Below are 14148 nucleotides of genomic sequence, written 5' to 3'. Positions count from 1 at the left end.
AATGTAGTAAAGTAAAAGTTGGCCAAAATATAAATCGTAAAGTACAGATACCTCAAATCAACTTAAGTACTTTACAGTATTTTTACATAAGTACTTTAGACCACTGCATTCCTCCAGAGATATATATACATTTTTAACCTGGCATGTCAGTTAAGTACGAATTCTTATTTACAATGACAGCCTACCGGGGAACAGTGGGCTAACTGCCTTGGTCAGGGGCAGAAGGACATATTTTTACCTAGCTCGGGGATTCCATCCAGCAACCTTTTGGTTACTGGCCCAACGCTCTAACCACTAGGCTATCTGCCGCCACTAACTCACTCACACACAAACTTTTTCCCATATTTTGTTACGTTACAGCCTTAATCTACAATGGATTAAATACATGTTTTACTCAATCTACAAACAATACCCCATAATGACAAAGCAAAAACAGGTTTTGAAATGTTTGTACATTTATTAAAAATAAAAAACTGAAATTCCTTATTTACAGAAGTATTCAGACCCTTTGCTATGAGACTCAAAATTGAGCTCAGGTGCATCCTGTTTCCATTGATCATCCCTAATATGTTTTTACAACTTGGAGTCCACCTGTGGTAAATTCAATTGATTGGACATGATTTGTAAAGGCACACACCTGTCTATATAAAAAGGTCTCACAGTTGACAGTGAATTTCAGGGCAAAAACCAAGCCAGGAGGTAGAAGGAATTGTCCGTAGAGCTCCAAGACAGGATTGTGTCGAGGCACAGATCTGGGGAAGGGTACCAAAAAAGTTCTGCAGCATTGAAGGTCCCCAATACCACAGTGACCTCCATCATTCTTAAATGGAAGAACTGTGGAACCACCAAATCAAATCTAATTTTATTTGTCACGTGCCGAATACAACAGGTACAATACATCTCGTACAATACAACTCACCTTACAGTGAAATGCTTACTTAGGAGCCATTAACAATGCCGTTTTAAGAAAATCCCTGAAAAAGTAAGAGATAAGAATAACCGAGCAGTTGCCATACCAGGCAGTGATGTAATCCCTCAGGATGCTCTCGATGGTGCAGCTATAGAACCTTTTGAGGATCTGAGGACCCATGCCAAATCTTTTCAGTCTCCTGAGGGGGAATAGGTTTTGCCGTGCCCTCTTCACAACTGTCTTGGTGTGCTTGGACCATGTTAGTTTGTTGATGTGGACGCCAAGGAACTTGAAGCTCTCAAACTGCTCCACTACAGCCCCGTCGATTAGAATAGGGGCGTGCCAAGTCTTGGTTGGAATGGACTCCAACTAAGACTCTTCCTGGAGCTGGCCGCCCAGCCAAACTGAGCAATCAGGGGAGAAGGGCCTTGGTCAGTGAGGTAACCAAGAACCCGATGGTCACTCTGACAGAGCTCCTTTGTGGAGATGGGAGAAACTTCCAGAAGGACAACCATCTCTGCAGCACTCCACCAAACAGGACTTCATGGTAGAGTTGCCAGACAGAAGCCACATGACAGCGCGCTTGGAGTTTGCCATAAGGTACCTAAAGGACTCGGACCATGAGAAACAATGTTCTCTGGTCTGATGAAATCAAGATTGAATGCGAGCGTCACGCCTGGAGGAAACCTGGCACCATCCCTACGGTGAAGCATGGTGGTGGAAACATGCTGTGGGGATGTTTTTCCCAGAGGTAGGGACTGGGAGATTAGTCACAATCGAGGGAAAGATGAACATAGCAAAGTACAGAGACCCTTGATGAAAACCTGCTCCAAAGTGCTCAGGACCTTAGACTGGGGCGAAGGTTCACCTTCAAACAGGACAAGGACCTTAAGCATACATCCAAGAACAACACAGGAGTGGCTTTGGAACAAGTCTCTGTATGTCCTTGAGTGGCCCAGCCAGAACCCAAACTTGAATCAGATTGAACATCTCTGGAGACCTGAAAATACCTGTGCAGCGATGTTCCCCATCCAACCTCACAGAGCTTGAGAAGATCTGCAGAGAAGAATGGGAATAACTCCAAATACAGGTGTGAAAAGCTTTTATCGTCATACCCAAGACTCAAGGCTGTAATCACTGCCAACGGTGCATCAACAAAGTACTGAGTAAAGGGTCTGAATACTTGAATTTAATAGTTTCATAAATTTGCTCAAATTTCTAAAAACCTGAATTTACTTTGTCATTGTGGGGTATTGTGTGTAGATAGTTTTTTCCTAATCCATTTTTTACTCAAAGTAATCGATTTCAGAATAAGGCTGTAACGCAACAATGTGGGAAAAGTCCAGCGATCTGAATACTTTCCAAAGCTGCTGTATATAGAATATTTATCTGCAGTAATACAAAAGTACAGTTGCCCATCCCTGATTTGAAGGAAATCTTTAATTTCATGGAACAAGTGTATCGCAGGAGTGGAAGGACTTTCCCCTTTACCAAAACCAGTTGCTAATCAACTGGTGCTTCAACAAAATCTTATGCAGATCTGATTTTTGTGGAAAGTTCATATGCATATTCAACTTGTTATCTGTCAAACTCACTCCTCAGCCTGAAGAGTCCCCACTTGCACATATAAAATCCTCTCTTCATAGAATATCTGCTTGGCAGGTGTATGAAAGAGGCAACACATCTAGATTCAATAGTTAACTTTATTATTGTAACAAAACATGATCAGAATTATTTACAATTGAATAACATAAGAAACAAAAACGAGGCAACCTATATTAGGATGAATGGAGGTTTTACAGCAAAAATAACTATTCTACATATTTGCCAAGGATGTCAGCATCACGGAACAGGAAGTATTCCTGAAAGACAAATGTAGAAATTGAATAGACAATTAGAAGAATCAATTGCTTTTACTGTGGTCATAATTATTTATATTCTAATGAACATGTAGATTACTCCCACAACTAATATTAGATAATATTTTTAGACATGCCTTGTCTTCCAGGTTAACTTTAGTTCCTCCGTACTCTGGCAGAAGGACCTTCTCTCCAATTTTGACACTCATGGGTGTCAGATGTCCTTTCTGAATGGGATCAGTAGACAACAGTTAGACAACCATAGAGAATGATAGAAGCCTCTAGTTGCCAAAAGCCATTTTAGCATGGACAGCACCATTGAGGGCTTGCACCATTTTAAAGTAGTCAACTGGGTGGGGTTTCCTATGATTAGTAGCCCCAATGGCACTGCCCATGCTGTCAGATGCTATAATTGCACAGATAAATATGCATCCTCTATCTCTATGGCCACAAACCAGAGCAGCAAGCTCTCACATCAAAAGATGACTATATTGTATCAATGTGGTCCCTGAAGATATACACTTCTAATCTCCTGGCATTGAAATCTGATCAACTGCACACCAAACAGACAAGCCAGTTAGTTCGACAGCACAGCTATAAGCTATTGTTTAGCCGGAGAGAGTGAAACAGGAACAGTAAGTTACCTGGTTGGTGGAGCCTGGTCCCACTGCCACCACTGTGGCCTGCAGCACCTTGCCCTGGGCCTTCTCTGGCAGCATAATGCCCCCCTTCGACATAGTCTCTGCAGCCAGACGCTCCACCAGCACCCGGTCAAACATGGGAAGGAATTTCCTGAAAGCCTACAAGATGAAGGGGAAGTATGTTATTTCATTTGACAGAGACAATGTACAAACAAATCATTGCAATCTAACTTGAAAAAAACAAACAAAAAAAAAACATTGCAACTGATTTTAGCTACATAGCACAGAGTTGAAGAGTTTTGGACTCTTCTAGTGAGTGCTTGGCATTCAATGGTCATAGCCTGAAATAGCCACTAGGTAGAGCCTGAGATCCGTTGTGTGAACTGGTAAAGACGTGACTAACAAAAGCAGGAGGGGCCCCCCACTGCAGCCCCTTAAATAACCAAAAGTTGTAGCCATCTGTCATCATCCACTGAAATTATGGACATTTTGGTGGAATATGTACATTAAAACCTTTGGCATCTTCCCAGAGTTCTTGGTTTGGTAAGTTTGGTCAATTTACCAACTAGGTATTTATAACTCTCCTATACGGACCTCTAACGGCAACAGGAAATCAGAGGGTTCATTACATTAGAATGGGGGAGGAATATCCATAGGGATGGACCTTGATAACTAGCAGTGTCCATGCAATTTGCCAAGTAGAGCCTGCCAAAGGCAACAGAAACCCTTTGTATTCACTAATGAAAGGCATAAAGAAAGAAATTGTTTGATATCTGATGCAGGACGATCTTCAAGCTTAAACTAAGACTACTGAAAGTAGTGTGGGTTCTCTCTGTGGTCAGCACAATGCAAGGTGCCAAAACAGAGAAGATTTGCAAAACCAGCTGCCAGCAAATTTATCTTTGACCTTGAGTGAAGGGCATCTCTGAAACAGGGGAGACAGAGGAGGTGGAGGATGAACAGTGGTTTTCAAGGCTGTTGACTCAATAGGGGGGCCAGTGGGGGATATGTTGTTTGGGGGGGGGGGGGGGGGGGGGGATGCACTGTCAATGTTTACCATGTTCTCAGTGAAGGACAGAACCCTGACCCACAGATAATCTTCTAGACTAACCAGGTCTGGAATGTTGGAGTAAATTCCAGAACAAGTCAGCAAGACATCCCCCCCTGCATGGCGGCCAAGGCTTTGTGGGGTCTAGATAGGTCTCAAGGACCCAGACCTCCAGAGAAAACATTCAAGGTCTGTTCTTCAGTAACTGATTTGTCTGATGCTTCAGATCCCTCAGTCTATCATATTTAGGATAATGGACAGTATTCCAATGTGAAATTGTGTTGCATACTAAAGTTAGGTTATTGTAGTATATAGGCTGGTCTGAAATGTTTAAACAAGCAGGAAGTGTGGGAAGTTAATAATCAAATGAAAATGGTCAGTGCTATCCTGGACTTCCCTACTCTAAACCCTCCCAAGGACCCTGGATAACACGGACCAAATTAAAATGCTCTGACGCAGTTGCACATGGGATCACGACGTCTGAAGCAACGTAAGCCAGAAATGGTTGATAAGGAGCCGGTATTATATTTTGTCGTTGTGCAAGGACACGACAATGAACTATAAAAAACAGAATCCGTCAATTAGAAAAAGCACAATATGATTATATATATATTTTTTTAAACAGATGGCTAACGTTATGTGCACAAAGGATCATCCACACAGCATGCGGCCTCAAATTAGTTTAGGCAAAATATGGTTCACGTCACGTGTCATCACTTCATTCATTCTAAGTACAAAGCTAGCAATACCAACTTCAGATGTATATTTTCACCAATAACCAACGATTGGAGATTGAATGTTTCAAGTGGTGTCTGTTAACTGTTAACGATCTGCTTTGGCACAGTCATGCATGGCAGCTCGCTTGACATTGTCTTAAGTACTTTGCGCAGTGTGAACCTGCCAAACTCATCTCACCCTGTATTCTTGCAGTGGTGCTAGCAAACTCGATTATTTGTGCGAACACTGAAAATGGCATCATCTGTCTGACCTTGTCTGAGAGAAAACAAAGCATAATTAGCAAGCTAGCTAGTTTGCTAACGTTATGAAACTGGTTATGCTAGCTAGCTAGCTAGCAAGCAAGTCTGTTTGTGGCAGCACGTTAAGTATCCTAAATTATATCTTAGCTATGTGACATTGTTTTGAGAAAGAATCTCTTACCATCTTTAAGTGATAGTCGTTGAAACCTTGTGATGTTGAGCCCCGATTTCTTCTTGAGTGTGGATCTAACAAGCTGAAGTGGAAACTCCACGTGAGGAAATATCTAGAAATGGGACGCGCATGCGTGTCTTCAAATGTCCTTCCTTCACGGTTCCTGGACAGTTTCCGTTCCAGAATATTCCATAACCTCTATAGAACGCAAAAAAGCACGTCAAAACACATGCAAACATTAAATTAACACACTTGTGCAGGGGGGACTCGTCAGGACAGTTATGATGAAATTATAACTAATGCTTCATGAGTTTTTATGTGATTGCAATTCGCAGCAATGTTGCACAATGTGCCAACTTTGACCCCTCTTTTTTTCTCCAATAGCACATTCTGGAATCTGGGTGCCCAGGAACGAGCATTACAGTGACAAGTAAAAAATTGTACACGATAAACTCATAAAATAAAGGCATTTACCTTATGCATGTACATAGATATACCATTAATTTGAAATACAATACATATGATACAACATTTCACTCAATTTCAGCAAATATAATGTATATTTCCCCTATGCATGTTTTGGGGCGGACCAGTAAATTACCCGGATGAAAAAAGCCATGTGCAGTGCTGTCTCTGAACTTCTATTGCGCCACACCTCTGCTCGTTCTTCTCATCTCTATAACGTTAATCATTCAGTTTCCTTCAGACGACCAAATCCTGCCACCCTAAAATCTTTCAAACGACAAGTAAGTACTATTATGTCTTTATAAATATTTGTAGCGCATCAATCTAAACAGCGTAATGAACTGTCTCAAACGTCATGCTTTTGCGAGCATCGTTAGTATTTTCAAGCCTCCAGCAAGGACAGTCATATAAGTAGCCATGCTCGTTTGGAATGGTAACTTACATCCTAATGTCCCTGAATATCAGACACTGGTAATTATGGCATCGCTACTTGTCTGTTTCTCCAGTATTTTCCGTAAGTCTATCAATTTGGTAAGTTGAATTGGTAGTTAGCTAACTAACATTACAGCTTTTGATGGTAGCTAGTTAACAATTAACATTAGCTATGCAATGATTTTCACGTTCATTTTGATGTTGTCATGTGCTCTGATCTTAATTCAGTAATGACAGCCCAATTGGTGACGTTAACATTGACTCGTGCATATTAAATACTAGCTACCCCTACAAGATATTTGGTCACCATCACAACTAGGCCTAATTCCAAAAGACTTCTAAACGTATAATTTTCTCACTCATAGTTATACATATACATACAGGCGTGAAAAATGAACGTAGTCCCAGTCTTGCCAACATTTTGTTTTTCGAAATGCCTATCCAAAATCAATTTGGGATATCTAGTTAATGGCTACCTCGGGCTGGTATCGGCTGCGATATAAATGTTGTTGTATGTAGCATTATTTGACAAATAATCCTTGTGCTGGACATTTTTACTACAAGTACATTTTTAATTCATTCAGTATTTCATTCATTGAGGTAATGCATTTACTGCGCACGCTCCATACGCTGTGCGATTTTGACCTTGTGACGCATGACCCGAGCACATGTGGGGAGAATCAGGAAAAGACCGGTTCGAGACATTTCAGTAACGATGTAGCAAAGCTCTGCAAACGCCCCATCACAGAAATAAATCATTTACGATTCCCGAATGAACGTCTCAGATTAATTTGTAATCAGATGCACAATACTGTGCAATAGCGTGCCGGACATGGAATCAGGCTGCTAAAGTACCCTCCTTACGCTACTTGTTCTCAGGACCTTGAGAAATGTGCAGTATGTTGACCACAGCCCTTGAATTGGGTTATATAGACCAATAAATTCTGCCAACATGTAAGCTAATTTATGATAGCCTACTGTGACGTTTATTCAGATTCCCGCCTTTTGACGGTTTCCTTTTTAGACCATCATGTTCTGCTAAGTAAGATTGATATTTCTTTGTCTTTCTGCAAGACTTCAAACACACATTTGCTTGTGGTCTTGCTCTGGGTTATGTCCTTTTTGTCCTTGAGATTTTCGGGGGTATTTCATCATGGTTATGCTGTCATTAATTTATTCATTCTTCCCTTACAACTCTTGCTGTATCATGAAAGGCCAATAGGTTGTACTATATAGCTTGTTTTGTCACCTCCAGACATTGTCATTATGTGACATATGGGCCAGGGGAGGGGGTAGAAGGAGTCTTGGGTATAATCCAGAAGGTTCATTTGTTACAGGGCAAACATGAACTCCTGTTTGTTGGCAAAATCTCAAAGTAACAATTTAAGTGTATATTAAAACAAGATAGCTGACATGTTAAAATAAAGTTTTTATTGGCTGCTCATTGGTAATGTGCAGTGTGGCCCCTATATAATTTTTCTCTATCTCCCCCCTCCAGAGATGCTGCGTCTACCCACGGTGATGAGACAGATGAGGCCGGTCTGCAGGGCCCTGGCCCCCCACCTCACCCGAGCCTACGCCAAGGACGTCAAGTTTGGAGCCGATGCTCGGGCCATGATGCTGAAGGGAGTGGATCTGCTGGCTGATGCTGTCGCCGTCACCATGGGTCCCAAGGTAGGAGGAGGGAGTTGCTATGATGATACCTTCTGCTATTGAGGCGCCAAATAAATATATACAATTCTGTAAGATTTACATTTCACCCAGGGGTGGGATGTGTGCTATGTATAACCAATTCATTATTGATCCACTTTTATTTTAATTTAATTTCCACCTGAAGAACCCTGTACACCACGGTGTGTCTTCTTCGGGCAGGAACAACTGAACACAAGTGTTTTGAGCTGTTATACTTTGCCGCATTCCTGCAGGGTCGCACAGTAATCATCGAGCAGAGCTGGGGCAGCCCCAAGGTGACCAAGGATGGTGTCACTGTAGCCAAGGCCATTGACCTGAAGTGCAAGTACCAAAACATCGGTGCCAAGCTGGTCCAGGACGTGGCCAACAACACAAACGAGGAAGCGGGAGATGGCACCACCACTGCCACCGTGCTGGCCAGAGCCATCGCCAAGGAGGGCTTTGACACCATCAGTAAAGGAGCTAACCCTGTGGAGATCCGCCGTGGCGTCATGCTGGCTGTGGAGACCGTCATTGCTGAACTGAAGAGGATGTCTAAGCCAGTCACCACACCTGAGGAGATTGCCCAGGTAACCAATTGTGTTAATATGGATTGATCAAATAAGTCAATATTCTTATCAATTCATATCTATTCAATTGATACAAATAATTATTTAATAGACAGATGCGATATTTATATTCTACTTTATATTAAGACATCCTTTGTGATGTTGAACTTTTCAATGCTCTGTGTTCTGTCTGCTAGGTGGCCACCATCTCTGCTAATGGAGACGTGGAGATCGGCGCCATCATCTCCAACGCCATGAAAAAAGTGGGCCGCAAGGGAGTCATCACTGTCAAGGATGGTAAAACCCTGCATGATGAGCTTGAGATCATTGAGGGGCTGAAGTTCGACCGTGGATACATCTCCCCTTACTTCATCAACACAGCCAAAGGTAAGGTCTCCTCTCTGCCATGATCCCACCACCAAGCCCAGCTATTTTGGGACTTTAAGATTAAAAGAAACTCCAGCACACTGGTGATCTTGATGCTCTACAGATTTAATGTATTTTTATGATCTTGATTCTCCACATTTGGCCATTTTGGAGCTTTTACATCAACCGTCTCCCTCATCTCTGCTCCTCAGGACAGAAGTGTGAGTTTCAGGATGCCTATGTGTTGCTGAGTGAGAAGAAGATCTCTACTGTCCAGAGCATCGTCCCTGCCCTGGAATTGGCCAACCAGCACCGCAAACCTCTGGTCATCGTGGCCGAGGACGTGGACGGAGAGGCCCTCAGCACCCTGGTTCTCAACAGGTCAGTTCCCTGTCCCTCAGAGTAGCAGTTCTGATCTGGGATCAGTTTGGGCTTTTAGATCATCATTTAATGCACGTGGGGACCTGATCCTAGATGAGCAATCCTGCTCAGACGCTTTGTGAATACAGGCCCTTGTCCTCAACAGATCAGTCCTTTATTTAACCAGTAAACACCCTTGAGGTTAAGGACCTGTTTTAAGGACCTTTCCCCTTCACATCAACACTGACTGAGCACCTGGGCCAATGGGACACAACCAGCTCACATGGCTGCACTACTAATATAGAACACTGAGATATATCACCAACATCATTCAGCTCTGGATATTTATAACTGAAGAGTCAACCTCAAAATAAAGCTGTAGACAGTTTTGCTATTCCTGCCCTCTTTATGTGTGTAGATGCTGGGTGATGTCAGTTTGGGTGTGTTAATTTAACCTCTACTTAGATGCTGGGTAGTGTCAGGTTTGATGTGTTATATTAACCTTTACTCTGTCTTTAGGCTGAAGGTGGGACTACAAGTGGTGGCAGTCAAGGCCCCAGGCTTTGGAGACAACAGGAAGGCCCAGCTGCACGACATGGCCGTCGCCACCGGGGGCACTGTAAGCACACTTTACACTAATCATCACCCAGGGCTTATACGGACATCAGTCCATTTCTACTGTAAGAACACTTTACACTGTAACCTCCCCATACTTATATTAGGCAATCACTACTTGAGAAAAGGAATAGGAAAAGCAGGATAAGTTACAGTACAGCTTGTTCAGTGCTGTTGTCATTCCCCCTGCACACAGAAGCATGTCTTCTCCTATCCCTGTCTGTTAGCATCCCACAGCAGGCAGGGACGCTTGGTCTCAGACACGTCTGCACTGGCATGATTCACCAATCAATGACTGTTGCATAGTCTTGCTTATCCCATGGTTAAGGGTTTAACTCGGCACCCAATGGCCCTATTCTAATAATGGTGAAGTGCACCCTCTGTCCCCCTCTTAAAAGATGGACACCATTTTAAAATATTTTATCAGGGCCAATGATTACCTGTTCAAATCCTGCCCTTCCTTTACTGACATCCCTCCTCTCTTCCTTAGGTGTTTGGTGATGAGGCGGTGGGCATTGCCCTGGAGGACATCCAGGCCCATGACTTTGGCCAGGTGGGCGAGGTGTCAGTGACCAAGGACGACACCATGCTGCTGAAGGGGAAGGGAGACACGGCATCCATCGAGAAGAGGCAGGCTCAGATCGTTGAGCAGCTGGAGAACACCACCAGCGACTACGAGAAGGAGAAGCTCAACGAAAGGCTGGCCAAGCTGTCTGATGGAGTGGCTGTGCTCAAGGTCAGAGGAGAAGAGGTCGGGGGCTGTATGGAGGGGATTGAAGAGAGAGAGCTTAAGAGTGAAGAGGGATAGATGGCAGTATGATTTCATTACATTTGTTTAGTCCTTTTAATGTCCTTGAATATTGTCACATTTTAGTCCTGGCTATTGAAATAAGCCTAGAATATGCCCAATGGTCTGGTGATTCAAATACAAAACGTATACTAAACTTTGAAATCAGTCAATCCGCCATCAACACAATGGAAAAATCTAATGATATATTGAAATAGTTTTTCCTCCGTCACACATGCTATTTGAGGCCTAGTGGCAAACAATAATGCATGCGGTCTGGGCAGATGAGATGTAGTGTGTATGCTTCTGTAAGTTGTTGTTCGTATGTATAAGTTTGTATATGGCGCAAAAAAAAATGAAGGTACGATGAGTTGACATTAGGAGATTCCTAATGTGAGACAGGATTTACATTTGAGTCGCTCCTGTATCCACCATGCATGAAAGCTAGTCACCCACTGACTGTTCTGTTTCAGGTGGGAGGAACGAGTGATGTGGAGGTGAATGAGAAGAAGGACCGTGTGACCGACGCCCTGAATGCCACCAGGGCCGCTGTGGAGGAGGGCATCGTGCCCGGGGGTGGCTGTGCCCTGCTGCGCTCAATCCCTGCCCTGGATGCCCTCGTGCCCATCAATGCTGACCAGAAGATTGGTAAGTAGAGTTCCTGTCCTTAATCATTACCCAACATGCCAATAGGTTTTAATCTGGTCACATGGGAGTGGCCGGATATGTTCCATTTTCATTTCTCAAACCTTTGGACAGAAGTATTGTAGCTTAACTTGGTATATCGCTTCCTGTCTATAGGAATTGACATCATCAGACGAGCCCTGCGTGTGCCAGCCATGACAATTGCTAAGAACGCTGGTGTGGAGGGCTCTCTAGTGGTAGAGAAGATCCTTCAGGCCGCGGTGGAGATCGGCTACGATGCCATGGAAGGAGAGTACGTCAACATGGTAGAGAAGGGCATCATTGACCCCACCAAGGTATGGATGCTTTAGCTCTGCACTACGCTGTCATTTACCCAGCATGCCAACAATATAATAAAGACAGGTTCATTTTATAGTGATGGAAAATGTACAGAACTAATGTTGGCAAAGTTATATGAATTTTAATTCATACAAGATTGATTAGTTGCTGCAATAAGGTTTACTCACATTACGGTGTATGCTTTCGCTAGAATGAAGTTTCATAGACAGAAAATGGCTGCTTGTGATATTACAGGTTCTCTGCTGAACTGCTCTTGCTCCCTCTCCTGGTGTATGTCTGCATTACAAGGACTGAGTCTGTCTCCCCCTACAGGTGGTGAGGACTGCACTAATGGATGCTGCAGGTGTTGCATCCCTTCTCTCCACTGCTGAGTGTGTGGTCACAGAGCTGCCCAAGGAGGAGAAGGAGGGTGGCGGCATGCCAGGAGGTATGGGCGGTATGGGAGGTATGGGCGGTGGCATGTTCTAAGGCCCACCTCAAAGCGCTGTAAAAACTTAATGGCAGCGTGGGGCAATTGTCCCTCCAACGCCCAGACTTGCCCAAACTGACTGGCCGTGAGTTTTGTTGGAGCTGCAAATGGATGAACCACACTACTTCTGCTGATTGTCTCCCCTCCACCCTCTGGAAGACCAGACTAGCCTGTCCTCGCTCAGCCTCTCTCCGTCCCTCTACCCGACCAGCTTGTCCTCTCTCCATCCCTCTACCTCTCTGACTGAGGCTCTGAGACCCCAGTCTGCCCCGATGAACCTCCCCCCTCCCCTTTAACTGAGGCTCTGAGACCCCCTCCATTTACCTCACAAACATGGCTGTCTCATCATCCATCAGCAACATGCAGAATATTCACTGTTTATGACAGATGCTAACCAGTGCGAATAATGCAATGCTGGTATTGATAACAAATTGTAATTTCTATCAAATGGAAGTAATGAAGCCTGTAGCTTCCTGAAGTTAAAGACAAGGCCAATTTTTAATAAATGGTTAAACACAGGATAGCTATAGATAGATAGAAGGGGGTTTGCTGGAGAAAGGAAACTTGGCCAGACGTGCCACTGTCAATTTTTGTCATAACTTGTTATTTTTAGCTTTGTCCTTTTTTATCAGTTTTGTCCTGTTTCACCCATGTAATGTTGGGAGGAACTGTAACCTTTTCAGTTGAGTTATTAAAAATAAAATAATTGCGGAGCATGAGCATTCCTTTATTTTGTCTGATTTCAATACTCAAATATTCAAGAACTTTAGAACCAAATGATTCATATGAGAATTGTAAAGGATGGCTATTGTGCATTGACATTCAGCTGAGGTTGATTCTGTAGGTTGGTCAGACTAGTTACAGCAGTTTGGGCCAGTGACGGTCCAAGCCACAAGTTAATGTGAAACCCATTGATGTCCTCATGACTGGATTTGTACTTACTGCTCATTGCGGTTTAGCCTACATTTACTGTGTTCAATGGGTACTATAAACTACCGTGCATTCAAGTGTTGAGCTGTTTCTCCCCCCCCCAGTACATTATTTCTTTGCAAATAACCAACTGTGATCATTTGACATGTTTTGTACAATGTAGACATTAATTTGTTTTTATTTAATAAAATGAAATGTTCTGAACAAAAACACTTCCCAGAATATCTGATCATTTCATAGTACAATGTCAGACATACTGAGCTGGAATTCTGGAAAACGCAATGGTTAACGTCATTTAGATAATTCACCCCAGAATGAAACTCAATTTGATGGTCTGTCAGGGCTCGCCAACCCTGTTCCTGGAGTACTACTGTCCTGTAGGTTCACTCCAACCCTAATCTAGCACACCTGATTGTAAGAATTAGCTTGTTGGTAACCTGAATCATGACAATTGTGTTTGGAGTGAAAATCTACAGGGTAGCTCTCTAGGAACAAGGTTGGAGAGCCCGAGTCTACGTTCTGAGCTCTCTTGGTAAATATATATATATACTGCTCCAAAAATAAAGGGAACACTTAAACAACACAATGTAACTCCAAGTCAATCACACTTCTGTGAAATCAAACTGTCCACTTAGGAAGCAACACTGACAAATTTCACATGCTGTTGTGCAAATGGAATAGACAACAGGTGGAAATTATAGGCAATTATCAAGACACCCCCAATAAAGGAGTGGTTCTGCAGGTGGGGACCACAGACCACTTCTCAGTTCCTATGCTTCCTGGCTGATGTTTTGGTCACTTTTGAATGCTGGCAGTGCTTTCACTCTAGTGGTAGCATGAGACGGAGTCTACAACCCACACAAGTGGCTCAGGTAGTGCAGCTCATCCAGGAT

The 14148-nt window shown here is 43.3% G+C and overlaps 2 protein-coding genes and 1 non-coding gene across 6 annotated transcripts; 2 read left to right on the top strand and 1 right to left on the bottom strand.

Moving 5' to 3' along the window:
* Positions 1 to 2595: 2595 nt before the first annotated feature.
* hsp10 (heat shock protein 10) lies at positions 2596 to 6327 on the bottom strand. Of its 3 annotated transcripts, none has more exons than XM_082966858.1 (4): positions 6209 to 6327; positions 5617 to 5805; positions 3414 to 3569; positions 2596 to 2996 (listed from the first exon to the last, which is right to left on the bottom strand). In XM_082966858.1, the coding sequence occupies exons 1-4, from the start codon at positions 6224 to 6226 to the stop codon at positions 2850 to 2852; spliced, it is 510 nt and encodes a 169-aa protein (XP_082822984.1). In that variant the 5' UTR covers positions 6227 to 6327; the 3' UTR covers positions 2596 to 2849. The 3 variants fall into 3 exon arrangements, with proteins under 3 accessions (XP_082822984.1, XP_082822985.1, NP_001133144.1); XM_082966859.1 differs by lacking the exon at positions 6209 to 6327 and adding an exon at positions 6082 to 6111; NM_001139672.1 differs by lacking the exon at positions 6209 to 6327 and having other exon boundaries at positions 2600 to 2772; positions 2907 to 2996; positions 5617 to 5692.
* On the top strand, positions 6216 to 13044 carry LOC100136430 (60 kDa heat shock protein, mitochondrial). 2 transcript variants are annotated; one of them, XM_014165271.3, is made up of 10 exons: positions 6216 to 6353; positions 8003 to 8178; positions 8430 to 8765; positions 8942 to 9131; positions 9323 to 9491; positions 9990 to 10089; positions 10576 to 10821; positions 11346 to 11520; positions 11674 to 11852; positions 12169 to 13044. In XM_014165271.3, exons 2-10 carry the CDS (start codon positions 8005 to 8007, stop codon positions 12322 to 12324), a joined length of 1725 nt encoding a protein of 574 aa, XP_014020746.1. In that variant the 5' UTR covers positions 6216 to 6353; positions 8003 to 8004; the 3' UTR covers positions 12325 to 13044. The 2 variants fall into 2 exon arrangements, with proteins under 2 accessions (XP_014020746.1, XP_014020745.1); XM_014165270.2 differs by lacking the exon at positions 6216 to 6353 and adding an exon at positions 6535 to 6586.
* Positions 10223 to 10349, top strand: LOC123729614 (small nucleolar RNA SNORA63). Its single transcript, XR_006761261.1, has one exon. It is a non-coding gene; the product is annotated as a small nucleolar RNA SNORA63 (small nucleolar RNA).
* Positions 13045 to 14148: the final 1104 nt, after the last annotated feature.

Source organism: Salmo salar, chromosome 21 (genome assembly GCF_965601325.2).
Source record: "Salmo salar chromosome 21, fSalSal1, whole genome shotgun sequence".
Taxonomy (NCBI): domain Eukaryota; kingdom Metazoa; phylum Chordata; class Actinopteri; order Salmoniformes; family Salmonidae; genus Salmo; species Salmo salar.
The sequence above is the reverse complement of the archived record's forward strand: the minus strand, read 5'-3'. Positions and strand labels throughout refer to the sequence as shown.

Coding starts and splice junctions, on each gene's coding strand:
- LOC100136430 (XM_014165270.2), top strand. CDS start 6,550: ATGGCATCGCTACTTGTCTGTTTCTCCAGTATTTTCC. Junction 9,132..9,322: donor CTTCATCAACACAGCCAAAG/GTAAGGTCTCCT, acceptor TCTGCTCCTCAG/GACAGAAGTGTGAGTTTCAG. Junction 9,492..9,989: donor AGCACCCTGGTTCTCAACAG/GTCAGTTCCCTG, acceptor CTCTGTCTTTAG/GCTGAAGGTGGGACTACAAG.
- hsp10 (XM_082966858.1), bottom strand. Junction 3,570..5,616: donor ACGACTATCACTTAAAGATG/GTAAGAGATTCT, acceptor TTCATCTTGTAG/GCTTTCAGGAAATTCCTTCC. Junction 2,997..3,413: donor GACCAGGCTCCACCAACCAG/GTAACTTACTGT, acceptor GATCCCATTCAG/AAAGGACATCTGACACCCAT.